Source organism: Hyla sarda, chromosome 13 (assembly GCF_029499605.1).
Source record: "Hyla sarda isolate aHylSar1 chromosome 13, aHylSar1.hap1, whole genome shotgun sequence".
Taxonomy (NCBI): domain Eukaryota; kingdom Metazoa; phylum Chordata; class Amphibia; order Anura; family Hylidae; genus Hyla; species Hyla sarda.
In genome coordinates, this window is record NC_079201.1 from 13,404,197 (window position 1) to 13,427,306 (window position 23,110).

Below are 23,110 nucleotides of genomic sequence, written 5' to 3' on the forward strand. Positions count from 1 at the left end.
CTAGAACATCATAAGAGAGGATAGAAATAGATCCCACTACATGAAAATACTGATTTTGGGGAAACATAAAAAGCATAATCCTGGTGGTAAGCGAACCAGATGTGATGTGTAACATATGGATCATGATCTCTAGATATGGAAGGAATTATCAACTTATTTCGGGAATGTGTGATCAAAGGGGAAATTACATGAAATGCTCTGTATTCTCAGAAAGGACTAATATATTTTACTTGCCAGTGTGATCTGCCAGCCCTACCGCAAGGGGACCATGTCAGTAAATGGAGCAGAAAGGATTGAGAATTATTATTATTTAATTTTTTATTTATAAATCGGTCCAGTACTCCGCCCCTAGACATCTTCTCCCCGATCGCAGGGGTCTCGCCGCTGGGGACCCCCGCGATCTCAGCTGCGGCACCCCAGACATCAGGTGCACGGGGCCAACTTCGCCCCGTGCTGGATGATTAGCGATGTGGAGGCTTGTGATTAGAGATGAGCGAACTTACAGTAAATTCGATTCGTCACAAACTTCTCGGCTCGGCGGTTGCTGACTTTTCCTGCATAAATTAGTTCAGCTTTCCGGTGGGCTGGAAAAGGTGGATACAGTCCTAGGAAAGAGTCTCATAGGACTGTATCCACCTTTTCCAGCCCACGGGAGCACCTGAAACCTGAACTAATTTATGCAGGAAAAGTCATCAACTGCCGAGCCGAGAAGTTCGTGACAAATCGAATTTACTGTAAGTTCGCTCCTCTCTACTTGTGATGTCACAGCCATGCCCCCTCAATGCAAGTCTATGGGAGGGGGTACAAGTAATTTACAAATCTGCTTAACTCTCTGGCACCAGATGATTTAAAAAAAAAAAAAAAAAAAAGGTTTCCACTGGAGTACCCCTTAAGGACCCAGCCAATTTTCACTGTAGGACACGGCCATTTTTTGCACATCTGACCACTGTCACTTTAAACATTAATAACTCTGGGACGCTTTTACCTTTCATTCTGATTCCGAGACTTTTTTTGTGACATATTCTACTTTATGTTAGTGGTAACATTTTGTCGAAACTTGCTTCATTTCTTGGTAAAAAATTTCAAAATTTGATGAAAAAAATTGAAAATTTTGAATTTTTTTACTTTGAAGCTCTCTGCTTATAAGGAAAATGGATATTCCAAATAAATGATATATTGATTCACATATACAATATCTCTACTTTATGTTTCCATGTTATGTTGACATGTTTTTACTTTTGGAAGACATCAGAGGGCTTTAAAGTTCAGCAGCAATTTTCCACAAAATTTTCAAAATGAATTTTTCCGGGACCAGTTCTGTTTTGAAGTGGATTTGAAGGGCCTTCATATTAGAAATACCCCACAAATGACCCCATTATAAAAACGGCACCCCTCAAAGTATTCAAAATGACATTCAAACACATGGCATACTATTTTGGAAACTACACCCCTCAAGGCACGTAACAAGGGGTCTAGTGAGCCTTAACACCCCACAGGTGTTTGACGGCTTTTCGTTAAAGTTGGATGTGAAAATGATTTTTATTTTTTTTTTCACTAAAATGCAGATTTTCCCTCAAATTAAAAAAAAAAATTGAAACCCCATCTCTTCTGAGTATGGAAATAACCCATGTGTGGACGTCAAGTGCTCTGCTGGCGCACTACAATGCTCAGAAGAGAAGGAGCACCATTAAGCTTTTGGGAAAAAAATTGTTTGGAATGGAAGTCAGGGGCCATGTGCATTTACAAAGCCCCCTGTGGTGCCAGAACATAAATACCCACATAAGACCCTATTTTGGAAACTACACCCCTCACAGAATTTAATAAGGGGTGCAGTGAGTATTTACACCCCACTGGCGTTTGACAGATCTTTGGAACAGTGGGCTGTGCAAATGAAAAATTTAATTTTTCATTTTCACTGACCACTGTTCCAAAAATCTGCCAGAACCCTGTGGGGCGTAAATGCTCACTGTACCCCTTATTACATTACGTTAGGGGTGTAGTTTCCAAAATGGGGTCTTATGTGGGTATTTTTTTTTTTTGCATTTATGTCAGAACCGCTGTAAAATCGGCCACCCCTGTGCAAATCACCAATTTAGGCCTCAAATGTACATGGTGCGCTCTCACTCCTGAGCCTTGTTGTGCCCGCAGAGCATTTCACGCCCACATCTAGGGTATTTCCGTACTCAGGAGTAATTGCGGAACAAATTTTGGGGGTCTTTTCTTCCTTTTAACGCTTGTGAAAATAAAAAGTATGGGGCAACACCAGCATGTCAGTGTAAAAAGTAGATTTTCCTCTGTAGCATACAGCTGCTAAAAAGAACTAAAAGGATTAAGATTTTTTAATAGACATAATTTACAAATCTGTTTAACTTTCTGGCACCAGTTGATTTAAAAAAAAAAAAAAAAATTATATTATATATACACACACACATACATACACATACATACATACATATATATAGATATATAAGTTTTTCACCGCAGTACCCCTTTAATGTTTGGTCTGTGTTTATATTATTCCTTTGTAATAATATGAAACCTTTTCGATAAAAATTTGCAGGTAAAAAAAAAAAAAGAATTAAGACATTTCTCTTTTATTGACTTTTGCGATATTCTGGCTCTAAGAACATTGGTGGCAAAATAAAATAAATCCAAAAAACACGAAATAAAACTCAGATGAAAGTGCAAAAACAAAAATCACATGGTGTGCGACGTACAGCGGTAGGAAATCCATGCTATCTAAAAATTTCAAGACTGTTTGGCCACAAATCTGATAAAACCTTTTCTTAGATTAAAGGGGTATTCCAGGCAAAAACTTATTTATATATATATATATCTCAACTGGCTCCGGAAAGTTAAACAGATTTGTAAATTACTTCTATTAAAAAATCTTAATCCTTCCAATAGTTATTAGCTTCTGAAGTTTTCTGTCTAACTGCTCAATGATTATGTCATGTCCCGGGAGCTGTGCATGATGGGAGAATATCCCCATAGGAACTGCACAGCTCCCGGGACGCGAGTCATCAGAGAGCAGTTAGACAGAAAACAACAACTCAACTTTAGAAGCTAATAACTATTGGAAGGATTAAGATTTTTTAATAGAAGTAATTTACAAATCTGTTTAACTTTCCGGAGCCAGTTGAGATAATATGATAATATAATATATATATATATATATTATAAAAAAAAAAATATATATATATATATATATATATATATATATATATATATATATATATATATATTATAAAATATATATATATTATATATATTATAATATATATATATATATATATATATATATATTATATATATATAAAAAAGTTTTTGCCTGGAATACCCCTTTAACTATTTATACAGTAAATGGTGACTATAGATGGATTTCAGCGCTAATAACTACCCTGAGACAATGACCCGTTCAAAAAGGAGACAGACATTCATGGGAAGGACAACACAAGAGATTGGTCTAAGGCAGCGTTTCCCAACCGGGGTGCCTCCAGCTGTTGCAAAACTACAACTCCCAGCATGCCCGGACAGCCTTCGGCTGTCCGGGCATGCTGGGAGTTGTAGTTTTGCAACAGCTGGAGGCACCCCGGTTGGGAAACGCTGGTCTAAGGAATTAGACTTTGCAGCAGTTTAGGATCTTTGTAAAGAAGAGACTATAGAGTAAGTACTCCGGGATCTTCAAGACTGTAACCTGTAGCCCCCCCCCCCCCCCCCAAAATATTGTGCAGCAATGATAGGGGGCTTTAGAAAGGCTCATTGTTAATAAAGCGGCTGAACACGATAAAGGCCGAGCCCGGCTTGTCTGTAGGTACCATGTGACCGGCTCCCTGAAAAAGACAAGAAGACTGGAATAAGAGACTGTTCTAGAACCGGACAAGAATGTATAAAATCATAGGCCCAGATTTATCAAACACTGTGAGAGAAAAAAAAGTGGTAGGATTTTCCTACAGCAGCCAATCACAGCTCAGCTAATGAGCCGAGGTAAAAAGGTGTAGTTTTGCAACAGCTGGAGGCACCCTGGTTGGGAAGCAGTGCTATAGGGTGTGATGTGTAAAGTCCTGGGGCTTTAGTAGTGTAGGCCAGAGGAGATCACCGTCCCTCTTGCCCGAGGAGCTTCAGCAGAGTAGAGACCAATGACGCGGCAGAGCAGCTGCACGCAACGTGTAGAGAGTTTCAGGAACTGCAGTGCAGGGTAAAATGACTGGCACCTCCACTACCCCGCACTTATCAGGAACAAGGGAGACACGGTGGGTGCTAGAAGGGTTAAGGCAGGGTAATTGGGAGCTCCTGAGTAGAGATGAGCGAACTTACAGTAAATTCGATTCGTCACGAACTTCTCAGCTCGGCAGTTGATGACTTATCCTGCATAAATTAGTTCAGCTTTCAGGTGCTCCGGTGGGCTGGAAAAGGTGGCTACAGTCCTAGGAGACTCTTTCCTAGGACTGTATCCACCTTTTCCAGCCCACGGGAGCACCTGAAAGCTGAACTCATTTATGCAGGATAAGTCATCAACTGCCGAGCTGAGAAGTTCGTGACGAATCGAATTTACTGTAAGTTCGCTCATCTCTACTCCTGAGTTTATCCTACACTTCATGCAGCCATCAGACCAGTGTTTCCCAACCAGGGTGCCTCCAGCTGTTGCAAAACTACAACTCCCTGCATGCCTGGACAGCCGAAGGCTGTCCAGGCATGCTGGGAGTTGTAGTTTTGCAACAGCTGGAGGCACCCTGGTTGGGAAACACTGCTTCAGACTATGCCTTCGGCTGTCCAGGCATGCTGGGAGTTGTAGTTTTGCAACAGCTGGAGGCACCCTGGTTGGGAAACACTGCTTCAGACTATGCCTCCCCCAAACCAAATCAATAATGGAGATAGCTGACAACTATTCCCATTATCGATACCATCAATGAACCATTTCAACTCTACTGTACACCTGCTACGATTGCTTAAGATTGAAATAGGTTCTTAAAGGAGATCTCCAGTCTTTAAAAACGTATCCCTTATCCTAAAAATAGGGGATAAGTTTCAGATTGCGGGGGGGGGGGGGGGGGGGGGGGATTCGACCGCTGGGACCCACCGCAATCTCCCGTACGGGGCCTGGCAGCCCACGGGAAGGGGGCGTGTCGACCACCGCACAAAGCGGCGACTGACACGCCCCCTCAATACAACACTAGCGCTGCCATCGGCAATCTAAGGCTCTGCCATATCACTGTATTGAGGGGGCGTGTCGGCTGCAGCTTCGTGCAGTGGTCAACACGCGCTCTCTGGCCAGCGAGCCGGGGCCCCGTACAGGAGATCGCAGGGGGGCCCAGCGGTAGGATTTAAAACTTATCCCCTATCCTTAGGATAGGGGATACGTTTTTCAGGACTGGACTACCCCTTTAAGATTTGATCAGCCCAGAAGAAGACCTCATCCAAGAGGTGCGCCGTACCTTGAAAGTTAAGAAAGTCAAGTTGGAAAATTCCTTCACGAATCCTCCGATCTGTTGCTGGTCTCCATCGGCATAAAGCCATGGCCGGCGCTGTACCTGCAGCTGAACATCAAAATAGGATTGGTCAGAATATCATAAAACAACTGTAACCAATGAAGCCTATCTGGACACAATACAGAGTAAAAACGGAAACAACCAGTCGGTAAAATGTGATTTGTATGATATTGTGTTAAAAGGAGTACTATTTTTTATTTATTTTTTTTAAATTAACTGGTGCCAGAAAGTGAGACAGATTTGTAAATTACTTCTATCTAAAAATCTTAATCCTTCCAGTACTTATCAGCCTTCGGCTGTCTGGGCAGGTTTGAAGCTGGGGAACAAAAGGTTTCAGATCCCGTGTTCTAGGGTCACGGAAAAACCTTAAAAGCAAAGGGAGGGTAAGAGCGGAGGACATGAACAGTACTTACCTTCTGCTGCAGAGAATCCACAAACCACTCGTCTCCCAGGAAGTTGCAGGCCATGTCCACATCCCCGTTGTACACCAGAATATGATATTTCTTTAAAAAAAAAAAAAAAAAATGTTCATATATATTAATAATCCTAGTGTCAGAGAAAACCTTTATCGTACAACCAGTTCTGCATACAGTAAAATCTCCCTTAGCGGACAATTCTTTATTCCCCGGCAGAGTCCCATGAGACTTAATGTATTTGCAGCCTCTGAATAGGGGACACTTCCAATAGCAGACACACTCAATAGGGTCAATACCCCAGTAAGGGGCCCAGGCCCCCACTGCACCCCCCCCCCCCCCGCAGCAGCCCTAGCACAGAAGCAGAGAAAGTCTAAACAGTGGTCTCCTGCTTCTGTACATCCACATCACCCCCCCTTTATTACCCTCTGTGCCACATCTTTCCCCCCCTTGATCCCCCCCTGTGCTATTTCATTCCCCCTTTATTACCCTCTGTGTAAAGTCATCACCCCCTCTTTACCACCCCTATGCCATTTCATCCTCCTGTGCCATTTCTTTCCCCCCTTATCCCACCTCTGCCATTTCATCCCCCTTTCTACCCCTGTGCTAAATTATCCCCTTACCCGTTGTGTCACATCACTTTTTTCCTTCCCTCCCCCCCTCCCCTGTTCTTCTTACCTGGCCAGCAGGCTCAGGTACAGGAGCTATCAGCTGGTTTGATGTTCTCCTGACATCCTCTGCTCTGCAGTCACTGAGAGGCTGTGACCAGCGGTGGCTGTGAGCACTGACTGAGAGTGACTACATCAAGAGTGTCACTTGTAAGTCCAGCACAAAAGAGGTCAGGAGAATGTCAAACCTGCTGAGAGCCCCTGCACCTGAGCCTGCTGGTCAGGTAAGAAGAACAACAGGGGGAGGAGGGAAGGGGGAAAAGTGATGTGGCATAAGGGATCAGAGGGGATGATTTGGAACAGGGGGAATAAAGTGGCATTGGGGGGATAAAGGGGGAATGAAATTGCACAGGGGGTAGTACAGAGGGGGTGATGAATTTGCTCAGAGGGTAATAAAGGGGGAATGAAACAGCACGGGGGGGGGGGGGGGAGATCAAGAGGAAATGATGTGGCACAGGGGGTAAGTGGGATGATTTGGCACAGGGGGAATGAAGTGGCATTGGAGGGATCAAGAGGGGGAATAAAATGGCACATGGGGGCTGAAATGTTAGAGGGGGTAATAAAAAAGGTGACTAAACGGCACTGGGAGATTGTACTGTAATGTTGCTTTTTATCATGTTTTATAGGCAATTACACTCTGGAGTGAGTACAGTATGCTGTTATTTAGAAAGATTTCTCAGCTTTTTTTTTCCCTTTTTTTCAATAGGGGACATCTCTCAATAGCGGACACTTGCGCCTCCCCCCCCCCCCCCCCCCATGAGTGTCAGCCATTGGGAGAGTATACTGTATTACATTACTATAATCAGATTTCACGTAGCCTGCCAATCCCAGTCTACACCCTATAAGTTCACTTCTCTTACCAGAGTGCTGAGCAGCTTTAAGTAATGGTCCTTCATGTTCTCATATACGCGTCCATAGCTCCGATAGACATCAAAACTGCAGAAACAATATAAGCTTATTACTATTATTTAGGGTGCAACACAGGCGAATGTACAAAACAAGCAACGCAGGCGTATGTGTGCTCTAACTAATGGGGCAGAGGGTGGATTTCATTGATTAATATATCAGACAGAATGACAGTAAGATAATTTGTACTGAATTATAATAAGGAATATATCTTTACTGTTAGTAAAAACCGACTGGTTTCAGGACCTCACATCCCCTAGTCAAGGTAGGACGAGGTCAATAAAGGCAAAGTCTTACCTGCACACTTCCCACTTGTTGACCTCATCAGAAACATGCAGGGCCTTCCTTACAAAGGGGTTATTGAGGAAGGTGCTGGAAGCCGTACTGTTCACACACGGTGGGTCCAATCTGACAGGCTTATTCATGCCGGACACAAGAAGCAGCTTCTGCACAACGCAGACAAGGGCAGGGTCAGCAATAAGGTACAGGCAGGTCGCATTTGTCTCAATCTAGTGACACAATGAGCCTAAACCACCTCTGCAAAATCACTGATGAACTTTAGAAACCCATGATAATAATTCAGAGCCATAAGGGTCTCTGGTCCACTATCAAGGGACACTTTAAAATGTAAAATAAAATAGTTTAAAAAAAAAATAGAAAAAAAAAATGAAATGTATATAATAATAATAATAATAATAATAATAATAATAATAATAATAATAAATGATTAAGAATAATTAATAAGAATATATAATACAAATATTTTTTTAATATATATTATACACACATACATTTATATTATATAGAATTATTATTATTTTTTTTTATTATTATAAAAAAAAAATTGGCATAGTAGTATTTCTGACCAGAACCCCCCCGCACACCCGGATTGGCTGCGAAATATAATAGAATATCTAATTATCTATAAAATAATTTATAATAAATATATGCATTGAGGTGTCCCCATAGTCATATTGAATATATATTATATATATATATATATATATATATATATATATATATATATATATATATATATATATATATATTCCAGCAGCTCGATATGACTGATATGTATGACTACTGATGTCCATTCTCTGCAGATTTTTTTTTTCATCTTATATTGAGGCAAATCATTCTTATATGGTATATACAGAACGCACTTACTTTCTCAAAGTGTACATGCATTTTTGGTGAAATGTACCCAGGGAAATAGACAGCTATGTGATCTCCTTTATCCCTAGAAAACAAGAGCAGAAAGGACTAGTAAATGGTTTCAATGGTTATCCGCAGTTTAACCCTTTCATGCCAAGACCATATGTAATACATTCTTAGATGTTTGTTAAGGGTGCGTTCACACGAGCGGATTTTTTTTGTGCGTTTTCCGCTGCGTATTTGAAAGTGGGCGGGCTCTGCACAGCTGTCCGCAGCAGATTTTCCGCAGTGGAACATCAGGGCTTAGGGCTCTAATACACGTGGGCAATTATCAGCTGAAAAAGGGCTAGTGATCACTTGTCATCGCCTGCACTAGGGTGGTGATTTCCCAACCAGGGTGCCTCCAGCTGTTGCCTTTGGGAATGCTGTATGGGCATGCTGGGAGTTGTAGTTTTGTAATAGCTGGAGGCACCCTGGTAGAGAAACCCTGTACTAGGGGATGTGCAGCTGACAAAATGATGCATTACCAATCCGGAGATCATTTGCATAGCCCTCCCTGTGCATCAGTCGAGTCTTAAAAGGGGTACTCCACCGAAAAACTTTTTTTTAAATCAACTGGTGCTAGAAAGTTAAACAGATTTGTAAATTACTTCTATTAAAAAATCTTAACTCCTCCAGTACTTATCAGCTGCTATATGCCCCAGAGAAAATTCTTTTCTTTTGGAATTTCCTTTCCGACTAACCACAGTGCTCTCTGCTGACACCTCTGTCCATTTCAGGAACTGTCCAGAGCAGGAGAAAATCCCCATAGCAAACCTCTCCTGCTCTGGACAGTTCCTAAAATGGACAGAGGTGTCAGCAGAGGGCACTGTGGACAAACAGAAAGGAAATTCAAAAAACAAACAAATAAAATATTCCTGTGGAGCATATAACATCTGATAGGTACTGGAAGGATTAAGATTTTTAAATAAAAGTAATTTACAAATCTGTATAACTTTCTGGCACCAGTTGATGTAAAATAAAAAAAAAATAAAAAGTTTTCTAGTGGAGTACCCCTTTAACCCCTTAAGGACTCAGCCCATTTTCACCTTAAGGTTGAAGCCAATTTTATTTTTTTTCCTCCTCGCCTTCTAAAATTCATAACGCTTTTATATAGCGATCGCTGATGTCCCCCATTACCGGTGGGTCCGCGGCTGCTGACAGCCGCCAAGGACCCACCGGAAATGAAGCGAGCGCATCTCCTGCACTGGCGTCACAGCCGCGCCGTACATTTACCGCCACACCCCCTTCTATAGACTTGCATTGAGGGGGCGCGGCATGACATCACTAGGGGTGTGGCGCCCCCCGAAGCCCGCACCCACTAAATGTTCCGAACGCTGAGGCAGTGGAGTACCCCTTTAACCCGTTAACAATGAAGGACGTATATTTACTTCCTCCGCCGGCTCCCGCGATATGCCACGTCATATCGGGTCGGGACCCGCGGCTAATACAGGACATCACTGATCGCGGTGATGCCCTGTATTAACCCTTCTGACTGCGGCGTCTGAAGCGAAAGTGAAAATATCCCGGCTGCTCAGTCGGGCTGTTTGGGACCGCCACGGTGAAATCGCGGCGCCCCGAACAGCTTACAGGACACCGGAAGGGACCTCACCTGCCTCCTCGGTGTCTGCCTCCTCGGTGTCTGCTCCGTGCCTGAGATCCAGGCAGGAGCAGTGAAGCGCCGATAACACTGATCACAGGCATGTTAATACACGCCTGTGATCTGTGTTAAAGATCAGTGTGCAGTGTTATAGGTCCCTATGGGATAACAAAGATCAGTGTGTGCAGTGTTATAGGTCCCTATGGGATAACAATGATCAGTGTGTGCAGTGTTATAGGTCCCTATGGGGTAACAATGATCAGTGTGTGCAGTGTTATAGGTCCCTATGGGATAACAAAGATCAGTGTGTGCAGTGTTATAGGTCCCTATGGGATAACAATGATCAGTGTGTGCAGTGTTATAGGTCCCTATGGGATAACAATGATCAGTGTGTGCAGTGTTATAGGTCCCTATGGGATAACAATGATCAGTGTGTGCAGTGTTATAGGTCCCTATGGGACCTATAACACTGCAAAAAAAAAAAAAGAAAAGAAAAAAAAAAAAAAAAGCGTTAAGATCATTTAACCCCTTCCCTAATAAAAGTGAATCACCCCCCTTTTCCCATAAAAAAACAAAAACAAAAAAAAAAAAAACAGTGCAAATAAAAACATAAGTGGTATCGCCGCATGCGTAAATGTCCGAACTATAAAAATATATCGTTAATTAAACCGCACGGTCAATGGCGTACACGTAAAAAAAATTAAAAGTCCAAAAAAAGCGTATTTTTGGTCACTTTTTATACCATTAAAAAAAAAGAATAAAAAGCAATCAAAAAGTCCGATCAATACAAAAATGGGACCGATAAAAACTTCAGATCACAGTGCAAAAAATGAGCCCTCATTCCGCCCCATACGCGGAAAAATTCAAAAGTTATAGGGGTCAGAAAATGACAATTTTAAGCGTATACATTTTTCGTAAATGTAGTTATGATTTTTTCCAGAAGTGCGACAAAATCACCTATATAAGTAGGGGATCACTTTAACCGTATGGACCTACAGAATAATGATAAGGTGTAATTTTTACCAAAATATGCACTGCGTAGAAACGGAAGCCCCAAAGGTTAAAAAATGGCGCTTTTTTTCTTCTATTTTTTGTCACACAATGATTTTTTTTTCCCATTTCGCCGTAGATTTTTGGGTAAAATGACTAATGTCACTGCAAAGTAGAATTGGTGACGCAAAAACTAAGCCATAATATGGATTTTAAGGTGGAAAATTGAAAGGGTTATGATTTTTAAAATGTAAGGAGGAAAAAAAAACGAAAATGCAAAAACTGAAAAACCCTGCGTCCTTAAGGGGTTAATCACGTATGCTCGAATGATGTGAGCATACATACACAATTACCTGGGAGAGCCAGGCTTACACCCAAATAAATATAATGTAGAACAATACCCACCTGATCTCTCCCGGGGCCCCCCCTGCACAGTTCTCATACAGGTTATAGATGTTCAGTCCAGTGCTGTATATATCATGCATGGCCTCTTGTACCTGCACATTACACATAACAGAAAATATTCTCATTATGGGGGGAGATTTATCAAAACCTGTGCAGAGGAAAGGTTACTGGGTTGCCCATAGCAACCATTCAGATCGCTACTGGTCTGAAATGGGGGAAGAGGTCTCTGAACTGTGGACCTCCTGGTGTTGCAAAACTACAACTCCCAGCATGCCCGGACAGCCGTTGGCTGTCCGGGCATGCTGGGAGTTGTAGTTTTGCAACAGCTGGAGGGCCACAGTTCGGAGACCACTGCTGTAAGACACCCATAAGGGGAATAGATCAAAACCTGTGCAGAGGAAAAGTGGCCCAGTTGCCCATAGCAACCAATCAGATCTCTACTTTCATTTTGCAGAAGCCTTGTTAGAAACGAAAGAAGGGATCTGATTGGTTGCTATGGGCAACTGGGCCACTTTTCCCTCTGCACAGGTTTTGATAAATCTCCCCCTTAGGGTCTCAACTAGAGATGAGCGAACTTGCAGTAAATTCGATTCGTCACGAACTTCTCGGCTCGGCAGTTGATTACTTATCCTGCATAAATGAGTTCAGCTTTCCGGTGCTCCGGTGGGCTGGAAAAGGTGGATACAGTCCTAGAAAAGAGTCTCCTAGGACTGTATCCACCTTTTCCAGCCCACAGGAGCACCTGAAAGCTGAACTAGTTTATGTAGGAAAAGTAATCAACTGCCGAGCCGAGAAGTTCGTGACGAATTTACTGTAAGTTCGCTCATCTCTAATTCTGAACATTGCAGAGTACTGGTGTCCCAGCGATCAGACCCCACTGATCTGCTAACTAGACAGCGAGTAAATTTCCAAAATGACAGTACCCCTTTAAAAAGGGGTACTCCGGTGGAAAACTTTATTTAAAGGGGGTTATCCAGGGGGAAAAACTAAAAATAAAAGGATATTTATATATTAACTGGCTCCAGAAAGTTAAACAGATTTGTAAATTACTTCTATTAAAAAAATCTTAATCCTTTCAGTACTTCTGAGCTTCTGAAGTTGAGTTGTTCTTTTCTGTCTAAGTGCTCTCTGATGACACCTGTCTCGGGAACTGTCCAAAGTAGAAGCAAATCCCCATAGCAAACCTCTTCTACTCTGTGCAGTTCCCGATACAAGCAGAGATGTCAGCAGGGAGCACTGTGGTCAGACAGAAAACAACAACAACTCAACTTCAGCAGCTGATAATTATTGAAAGGATTAAGATTTTTTTAATAGAAGTACTGTAATTTACAAATCTGTGTAACTTTCTGGAGACAGTTGAAATAAAAAATAAAGTTCTTTTTCCTAGAATACCCCCTTTAAATCAACTGGTGCTAGAAAGTTAAGATTTGTAAATTACTTCTACTAAAAAAAATCTTAATCTTTCTAGTACTTATTAGCTGCTGAATACTACAGAGGAAATTCTTTTCTTTTTGGAACACAGAGCTCTCTGCTGACATCACGAGCACAGTGCTCTCTGCTGACATATCTGTCCATTTTAAGAACTGTCCAGAGTAGGAGAAAATCCCCATAGAAAACATATGCTGCTCTGGACAGTTCCTAAAATGGACAGATGTGTCAGCAGAGAGCACTGTGATCATGTCAGCAGAGAGCTCTGTGTTCTAAAAAGAAAATAATTTCCTCTGTAGTATTCAGCAGCTAATAAGTACTGGAAGGATTAAGATTTTTTAATAGAAGTAATTTACAAATCTGTTTAACTTTCCGGCACCAGTTGATTAAAAAATAAATAAATAAATAAATAAAAACATAAAATAAAGTTTTCCACCAGAGTACCCCTTTAAATACAGCTAACCGAGATTCTCCAAGGATAAGTCAGACTAGTGACACTTCCCCTTTACAATCTAATCTTTCGTACTAACAAGGAAGCAGCCTCTTACCCGCAGGGAGCACTCTGCGTCAGGGCTGTTGTGGAACTGACAAGTTCCTTCTTTGCAGCAGAACTTCTGCAGATCTGTCCACAGGCTGCAAGACACAAAGCAGAAAGGAAAACTATAAAAACCACAACAACAACCTGCATACACACAATAGATTGTCCCCGGATGGGTGCTGCCAGACTGTCCAATGCATCTACTGTCAGGGGGACACATGGACTTAGGGTACATGCACACGAGCGGATTTACAGCGCGTATTTTACGCTGCGGATCCGCCGTTGAAGGACCCTCTGTATGCTACCTTCACACGTGCCTGCTCGGAGCGGCAATACGCTGCCACGAGCAGACACACTGCGATGTGCGAGTCGCCGCGCATGCGCGGTATACTCTCACATCGCGGCAGCCCTCAGCCTGGCTCATAGAGCAGGGGGAGCGGCCGCGATGTGTGGGAGGACACCGCGCATGCGCGACAACTCGCACATCGTTTCAGTGTGTCTGCTCATAGCGGCGTATTGCTGCTCCGAGCAGGCACATGTAAGGGCACCATACAGAGGTCCTTCAACGACGGATCCGCAGCGAAATACGTTCTGTAAATCCGCTCGTCTGAACGTACCCTTAGGCTTGATTCACGCTACGGAAAATCCAAAGGATAGGGGGATAAAATGTCAAATCGCGGTGGTCTGGTGATCTCCGCTGCGTGCCGGATGACTGGCAACCACAGCCACCACGCCCCCTCCATTCTGGTCTATGGGAGGAGTATGAAGCTTCCGTGTTTATGATGTCACGCCACACCCTGTCCATTCATGTCTATGGGAGGGGGCGTGGCGGCTAATATGTAGTCATCACACCCCCTCCCATAGATATGAATGGAGAGGGTGTGGCTTCACATTATGAACATGGAAGCTTCATACTTTAGGACGCCGGCCCAGAGATCCAGCGGCAGGACCCCCCCCCCCGTGATCAGAAATCTTATGGTGGAGTACCCCTTTAAACACATGACAGTCTAGTTCCCTCCTACTGTGGCTACCTTGTAGTTTCGCAACAGCTGGAGGCACCCTGGGTGAGAAGTGGTCGGACATAGTACATCGTAGGAACAGTAATGTCACTTACTGACTGCTCAGGATTCCGTGGTAATAAGCGAAGAACACCAGGGAATTGTCATTAATCTCATAGCTACTCAGTCCGTTGCCAACAGCAATTCCCTAAAAATACAAAAAAATAAAAATAAAAAAAATATATAAAAAAAATAAAAAAAACACACAAGACATTGGTTAGAGCTCCAAGATCCCAATTGTCCACCATTGTATACTAATGATGTGGGTCTCCCGCTGTTGCAAAACTACAACTCCCAGCATGCCCGGACAGCCGTTGGCTGTCCGGGCATGCTGGGAGTTGTAGTTTTGCAAAAGCCCAAATGTTTCTTAAAAAAAAAAAAAAAAGGGGGTACTCCGGTGGAAAACTTTTTTTGTTAAATGAACTGGTACCAGAAAGCTAAACAGATTTGTAAATTACTTCTATTAAAAAAATATTAATCCTTCCAGTACTTATTAGCGGCTGTATACTACAGAGGAAATTCTTTTCTTTTTGGATTTCTCTTCTGTCACGACCACAGTGCCCTCTGCTGACCTCTGCTGTCCAGAGCAGCATAGGTTTGCAATGGGGATTTTCTGCTGCTGTGGACAGTTCCTGATACGGGCAGCAGGTGTCAGCAGAGAGCACTGTGGACAACACAAAAGAGAAATTCAAAAAGGAAAGAATTTCCTAAAAAGTACTTAAAGGATTAAGATTTTTTAATAGAAGTCATTTACAAATAAGTTTAACTTTCTGGCACCAAAAAAATTAAAAATAAAAAAGGTTTCCACCGGAGTACCCCTTTAAAGGAGATCTCCAGCGAAAAATAACCAACTTATCTCCTATTAACAGGATAGGGGATAAGTAGCTGATCGCGAGAGGGGGTGGGGGGGGCGACCGTTGGGGCTCCCTGCGATTATCGGGACAGGACCTGACGCTCAGTGAAGTTGACACACACCCCATTCATTACTATAGGAGAACCGAAAAGACTCTTGGGCATCATAGAAATGAATGGAGCACGAGCAGTCTACCGGTAGACGACAGATGATCCTCACTGAGAGCACTGGGGTCCAGTCCTGGAGATTGCGAGGGGTCCCAGCGGTCAGAACCCTTGCAATCAGCTACGTACCCCCGTTCCTGTGGATAGGGGATAAGTTGCTTTTAGCTGAAGAGCTCCTTTGCACAACTACAACTCCCAGCATGCCTGAGCAGCCTTTGGGAGTTGTAGTTTTGCAACAGCTGGAGGCACCCTGTTTGGAAAATCACTGCATTAGTATGTAATGGTGGTAAGTGTATAGGGGATAAGTTCATTTTTGCTAGAGTACTCCTTTAAATACAACAATACAAGAGAAATCTTACTTTAAGATTTATACTGGGGTCCTGAGACACCTCCACGGCCAGGGATGGGACATAGACTCCTCCGTAGCTCTCGCCCGTGATGTACAGATTGTTTTTACTATATTCAGGGAAGAGTCTGTAAAATTCCTTCACGGCCAGATAGTTATTGTGGGCAACCTGAGAAACATAAGGGAACAAGATATACAAAGAATTCCTTACATCCCTCAGAATCAATAGCATTTTTTGTTAAAGGGGTACTCCGGTGGAAAACGTATTTTTTTTTTAAATCAACTGGTGCTGGAAAGTTAAACAGATTTGTAAATTACTTCTTTAAAAAAAATCTTAATCCTTCCAGTACTTATTAGCTGCTGAATACTACAGAGGAAATTATTTTCTTTTTGGAACACAGAGCTCTCTGCTGACATCATGACCACAGTGCTCTCTGCTGACATTTTAGGAACTGTCCAGAGCAGCATATGTTTGCTATGGGGATTTTCTCCAACTCTGTAGGACAGTTCCTAAAATGGACAGAGATGTCAGCAGAGAGCACTGTGGTCATGATGTCAGCAGAGAGCTCTGTGTTCCAAAAAGAAAATAATTTCCTCTGTAGTATTCAGACCCTAAAAAGTACTGGAAAGATTAAGATTTTTAATAGAAGTAATATGCAAATCTGTTTAACTTTCTGGCACCAGTTGATTAAAAAAAAATAAATAAATAAATAAATAAATAAAGTTTTCCACCAGAGTACCCCTTTAAATATGAAGGTTTTATATTTTATTGCCTGCCCTGGTCATGAGTGTGACCTTGTGAACGAAGACATATGGTGGGTACAGAAGAGTCAGCATGAGGGCAGATAGACTCTGTTCTCCTCCGAAATATTTAAAAAGGGTAGGGAATAAGATGTCTGATCGCGGGGGTCCTGCCGCTGGGACCCCCCCCTTTGTGACGTCACGCCACGCCCCCTCAATGAAAGTCTATGGGAGGAGCTTGGCGGCCATCACGCCCCCTCCCATAGACTTGCATTACGAGGGGGTTCGGCTGTGGCATCATGAGCCTCCGGTGCCACATCGCTTGTCATCCGCCACGGAGCGGAGTTCGCCCTGTGCACCGGATGACTGGGGTGCCGCAGTAGAAATAACGGGGGGGGATCCCAGCAGCAGGACCCCCGCGATCAGACATCTTATCCCCTATCCTTTGGATAGGGGGATAAGATGTCTAGGGGTTCGAGGACCCCTATAATGCAGAAACAAACCAATAGTTTTACCTGGAGCCTTGGGTTTTCTTACCTCTGTATCATTCGTCCTATAGTTCTTGTCATCCGCATAGGAGAAACCCACGCCGGCCGGAGCCTCGAGATACAAGACATTTGCAATCTGACCAAAAAAAGGGGAGTAAAAATTTTTTTTTCAAAAACAAAAACAAAGGAGATCTCCGGTATAAAAATAATAATAAAAAAAAATTAAAAAAATAAAACAAAAAAAAAAAAAATCCTCTATCGTTAGAATAGGGAATAAGTGTCAGATAGCGGGGGTCTGATGGCCCCCGGCTCTCCTCCTCAATGGGGCACCAAGCGCCGGCAGATACGCCCCGTCAATGCAGCTCTTCGGGAAAACCGCAGCACTGCATCCGGCAATCTTCAGTACTCCCGTCGAGCGGCATTGAGGAGGCGTGTCGGTCACCGCTTCGTGGAGGTGTGGCCCCGTAGGTAGATCACCTGGGGTCCCAGCCATCAGACCCCCCCCCGAGATCTTAAACTCCTAAGAATAGGAGATACGTATTTATATCCAGGAGTACTCCATTAAGCCTATAATGAAGAAGGTAGGCGTGAATAAAATAAAAGGGCCACATAACCCAACAGGCTCTGAAGGAGCCCGATCATACAGATCAGCGCCAATTACAAGGCTCGACCATCTGTTGGGTGATCGTCCATTCTGCTGTGTGCACAGAGGAACAGAATCACATAGCAAACAATGAGACTGCTGCAAGCTGAATGTCCGCAGTGTGAACGAGCCCTTACACAGAGCAGGGTGCCGGCAGCTTTTGAAAAACTACAACTCCCAGCATGCCCGGACAGCCAAAGGCTGTCCGGGCATGCTGGGAGTTGTAGTTTTGCAACAGCTGGAGGCACCCTGGAAGGGAAACACTGACACAGGGCGATGACATCCCATGACTACCTTGTTCCAGGAGAAGTCGTTGTATTCCAGAGTTATTCCATCGGGTTGGATCTGCAGTAAAAACAAAAAGAGGGTCATAAATTTTTTTTTTTTTTTTAGGATGAGGTAACCTCCCCATACATAAGACATCTGAGGCGAAAGACTTACAATAAAGGGGCCATGTTCTGTCAGCAACCCGTCCAGGGAGCTGCAACCGGGACCGCCATTCAGCCACAGGACTACGGGACTGGTGCTAGGATTCTTCTGGGCCTCTACAAACCTGGGGATGGATGGATAGATTAGATTGATAAGATAGATAAGATAGATACACAAAAATAATTATTTTGTTATTTATTATTAATAAATAAATTATTTTTTTATTATTACGGTACTACTTTTTATTAATTATTATTATTATAAAAAAAAATATTATATATAATATAAAAATAATTAAATTATATATAAGAGGATGATGCGGGTCTATAAGAACAGAGTATTCAAAGGGGTACTCTGTTGAAAGAAAAAAAAAAAAAAACACCAACTGGTGCCAGAAAGTTATAAAGATTTGTAAATTACTTCTATATAAAAATCGTAATCCTTCCGGTACTTATCAACTGCTGTATGCTCCACAGGAAGTTGTGTAGTTTTTATTTCACAGTGCTCTCTGCTGACACCCCAGTCCATGTCAGGAACTGTCCAGAGGAGGAGCAAATACCCATAACAAACCTCTCCTGCTCTGGACAGTTCCTGAGATAGAAAGAGGTGTCAGCAGAGAGCACTGCGGTCTGACAGGAAAGAAGTACACAACTTATTCTGTAGTGTACAGCAGCTGATAAGTACTGGAAGGATTAAGATCTTTAAATGAAGTCATTTGCAAGACTGTGCAACTTTTTTGGCACCAGCTGATATGAAATTCCCCCCCCCCCCCTCTGGAGTACTTATTTTAAAGGGGTTAACCAGGATGACAAAAATATATAGTTGGTTTCTACCAAAAACAGCGCAGCCCCTGTCCTCAGGTTGTGTGCGCTATTGTGGCTCAGTTCTGTTGAAATCAATGGAGTCAAGTTGTAATACCACACACAACCTGAGGACAGGTGTGGCGCTGTTTTTGGAGGAAATAAACTGTTTTTCTTTCTATTCCTGAATTGCCTCTTTAAAAAAAGGGATATATCTATTCACAGGGCTCCTGCCAATCACAAGAACGGCAGACCCATCAGTCAGACTGCCACCAATCGTTAAAAGGTTTCCACTGGAGTACTTTAATTTATTTATTCATTCATTTATTTTTTTAATCAACTGGTGCCAAAAAGTGAAAACAGATTTATAAATTAAATCTATAAAAAAAAAAAAAAAAAAAAAAAAATTATATATCTTAATCCTTCCAGTACTTATTAGTTGCTTAATACTACAGAGGAAATTTTCTTCTTTTTGGAACACAGTGCTCTCTGCTGACATCTCTGTCCATTTTAGGAACTGTCCAGAGTAGGAGAAAATCCCCATAGAAAACATATGCTGCTCTGGACAGTTCCTAAAATGGACAGAGATGTCAGTAGAAAGCACTGTAGTTTTCCACCGGAGTACCCCTTTAATCCTAGTGTTCCCAAACCAGGACAGATCATTGTTTCCAAACCAGTGTGCCTCCAGCTGTTGCAAAACTACAACTCCCTGCATGCCCGGACAGCCAACGGCTGTCCGGGCATGAAGGGAGTAGTAGTTTTGCAACAGCTGGAGGCACACTGGTTTGGAAACAATGATCTGTCCTGTAGATATTTGGTTTATTTCAATAGGGAGCTGAGTTGCAGTAACCCAGCACGGCCACTACACAAGGTACGGCGCTGTCTGCTGGGGAGTGGATGGAGACAAGGGGGGAGATTTATCAAAACCTGTCCAGAGGAAAAGTTGCTGAGTTGCCCATAGCAACCAATCAGATCTCTTCTTTCCTTTTTAGGGTATGCTCACACTGCGGAATTCCGTGAGTACTGCATAGCCGTCAATGGTGACGGCGCAATGCCCTGCGGTCCTACCGCCGAAGTATCTTCTGTAGATTCCGCAGTGTGAACATACCCTAACAAGGCCTCTGCAAAACTAAAGCAGCGATCTGATTGGTTGCTATGGGCAACAGGGCAACTTTTCCCCTGGACAGGTTTTGATAAATCTCCCCATAGGTCTGTATACTTACCAGTAGTGCAGATGCTTCCCTCCAGGTACATTCAGGTATCCCGAGAACTGGCGGAATGCTGGCTGCTTCTTCAGTCCGGGTAGGTAAGTGATCTCATCTGCAGCCGGGGCAGCATCTACTATCAGAGCCCCCAGGAGGGCACAGCAGAACAGGAACAGATGCATCTAGCGGGGAGAATGACAGTCATGTGATCAATACATTATAACTCAAGTAGAGAAGACAGACATGGTCGCACATCCACCATTTGTATAATGATCTAATTGCTTCTCAGCATAAATTGAAAAACTAACAGGTTGTTATTATACATTTTGATCAAAAAGTACAAGCCCACTCGCCACGTCAAGGCCACCTATTTAGAGTGGGTCCCTAGCAAAATGGCGTAGCACTGGGCGGCTACCATCACCATCGCAACACCAGTGCCCACAGGGGGAACGACCCACTGGCAGAGCAGCCCCAATGCCACTCAAACCAGTCCCTGGGCAGCGCCTCCCCATAGACACTGCAGCAATGGACGCCGCACAGCACCAGTGTGAACAGGGTGTAAAAGCTCACTTACCATGTGCTCCCAGTCAGACTGGGAGGCTATCAGAAATGAAAGGGCCCTGTGCAGCTTCCTGCTAATTTATATAGGGTTGGCCTGAGGGGGAGGGGCAGAGTGCAGACCAAGTAAAAACACCTGTGCGGCGTCCATTGCTGCCGTGGCACCGTATCTGTGGGGAGGTGCTGCCAGGGACTGGTTTGACATTGGGGCGTTCCCCCTGTGGGCACTGGTGTCGCGGCGGTGGTGGTCGCCGCCCAGTGCTGCGCCAGTTTATGCAAGTGACGTTAGGGACCCACTCTAAATAGGTGGCCTTGACGTGGCGAGTGAGTTTGTACTTTTTGATCAAAATGTATAATAACAACCTGTTAGTTTTTGAATTTATGCTGAGAAGCAATTAGATCATTATACAAGATTGTAGATGTGCGACCATGTCTGTATTCTCTACTTGAATTCACATTAGAACACGTATACGGAACCTAAAGGCCGGGTTCACTAGAAAAACTATGTGCGGAGATTCCAAGGGCGGCCGGCGCTGACATAGTGTGAACAAAGCCTAAGGGGGTTATACAGTCTAGATCATAGTTCAGCATTATTCACGTCTGCAATACCAGGCACAGCCAACAACAAACATGGGGCAGTGCAGACTACTACTACTACTACTACTACTACTACTACTACTACTAAGTAATAGGAACTGGGGGCTCACACTATGTAAAATATATATCAAGGCACTACAACATGGAGAGTACCTGAAGTGGGATCCAGTTACACAATGATATAACAATACAATAGGTGGCTGTGTATTTATACAGTTGACTTTTTACAGATTATTTTAAATATTCACACACTGTGTATTAATCTATGGTAAAGTCTATAGCAAGGGCCCTGTTTGGCCAAAATATATATATATATATATATATATATATATATATATATATATATATATATATATATACACATACACACACACGAGGGGGAGAAGCAACACTCAAATAGACTTATTTTTAGCTGGAATAAATCACTTTTTTTGTACCTTGGATACTCTGGTGTGCTGCAGCCGATCCTTTTGTCTATAATTATATATATATATATATATATATATATATATATATATATATAATGTGTGTGTATTTTGCATTCTTTTATCTTTACTACTAGTATTACTAAAACACAAATTTTGGCAAATAAAAAAACTTTTTATAAAGATCTTATTAAGTTATTGAGTTAATTATAAAAAAAAATAAGTACATTTATTTTAAACATTCAGCAAAAAATGCTAAAATTTATCTCTAGACTGACCAGTTTGCAGAGAGATCAGGTTACACCTGCCATTAGAAACCTATGGCAAGGGAACCTCATATTAGGTAAAAGCCCCATCTACATAACTTCTCAGCGCTTCTACCTAATAGGAGGTTCCCTACCTATCTGAATACATAAGTACTAAAGGGCTTCTACCTAATAGGAGGTTCCCTATCTACCTGACTACATAACTACTCAGGGCTTCTACCTAATAGGAGGTTCCCTATCTACCTGACTACATAACTACTCAGGGCTTCTACCTAATAGGAGGTTCCCTATCTACCTGACTACATAACTACTCAGAGCTTCTACCTAATAGGAGGTTCCCTATCTACATAACTACTCAGGGCTTCTACCTAATAGGAGGTTCCCTATCTATCTGACTACATAACTACTCATGGCTTCTACCTAATAGGAGGTTCCCTATCTACCTGACTACATAACTACTCAGGGCTTCTACCTAATAGGAGGTTCCCTATCTACCTGACTACATAACTACTCAGGGCTTCTACCCAATAGGAGGTTCCCTATCTACCTGACTACATAACTACTCAGGGCTTCTACCTAATAGGAGGTTCCCTATCTATCTGACTACATAACTACTCAGGGCTTCTACCTAATAGGAGGTTCCCTATCTACCCGACTACATTACTACTCAGGGCTTCTACCTAATAGGAGGTTCCCTATCTACCCGACTACATAACTACTCAGGGCTTCTACCTAATAGGAGGTTCCCTACCTAGATAACTACTCAGGGCTTCTACCTAATAGTGGCTGATTCTCTACCTACCTGACTACATAACTACTCAGGGCTTCTACCTAATAGTGCCTGATTCTCTACCTACCTGACTACATAACTACTCAGGGCTTCTACCTAATAGGAGGTTCCCTATC

At 42.8% G+C, this 23,110-nt stretch overlaps 1 protein-coding gene and 1 long non-coding RNA gene across 4 annotated transcripts in view; one reads left to right on the top strand and one right to left on the bottom strand.

Annotated features, from left to right (window-relative positions):
* Nucleotides 1-23,110, top strand: part of LOC130297488 (uncharacterized) — a 54,339-nt gene that overhangs the window by 21,669 nt on the left and 9,560 nt on the right. The window lies entirely within an intron of this gene.
* LOC130297484 (lysosomal protective protein-like) overlaps nucleotides 3,657-23,110 on the bottom strand; it is a 21,851-nt gene continuing 2,397 nt past the window's right edge. Inside the window, exons 2-16 of one of the 2 annotated variants that reach the window (XM_056550010.1) lie at nucleotides 21,951-21,987; nucleotides 20,377-20,540; nucleotides 18,366-18,477; nucleotides 18,219-18,269; nucleotides 17,331-17,417; nucleotides 16,066-16,221; nucleotides 14,746-14,837; nucleotides 13,642-13,726; nucleotides 11,666-11,757; nucleotides 8,644-8,716; nucleotides 7,774-7,922; nucleotides 7,431-7,506; nucleotides 5,903-5,992; nucleotides 5,436-5,537; nucleotides 3,657-3,833 (exon numbers count right to left, since the gene is read on the bottom strand). In XM_056550010.1, the coding sequence (XP_056405985.1) occupies nucleotides 3,750-3,833; nucleotides 5,436-5,537; nucleotides 5,903-5,992; nucleotides 7,431-7,506; nucleotides 7,774-7,922; nucleotides 8,644-8,716; nucleotides 11,666-11,757; nucleotides 13,642-13,726; nucleotides 14,746-14,837; nucleotides 16,066-16,221; nucleotides 17,331-17,417; nucleotides 18,219-18,269; nucleotides 18,366-18,477; nucleotides 20,377-20,540 (1,413 nt within the window). In that variant the 5' untranslated portion in view covers nucleotides 21,951-21,987 and the 3' untranslated portion in view covers nucleotides 3,657-3,749. The remainder of the gene's footprint in view (nucleotides 3,834-5,435; nucleotides 5,538-5,902; nucleotides 5,993-7,430; nucleotides 7,507-7,773; nucleotides 7,923-8,643; nucleotides 8,717-11,665; nucleotides 11,758-13,641; nucleotides 13,727-14,745; nucleotides 14,838-16,065; nucleotides 16,222-17,330; nucleotides 17,418-18,218; nucleotides 18,270-18,365; nucleotides 18,478-20,376; nucleotides 20,541-21,950; nucleotides 21,988-23,110) is intronic. The other variant, XM_056550011.1, reaches the window with a different exon arrangement.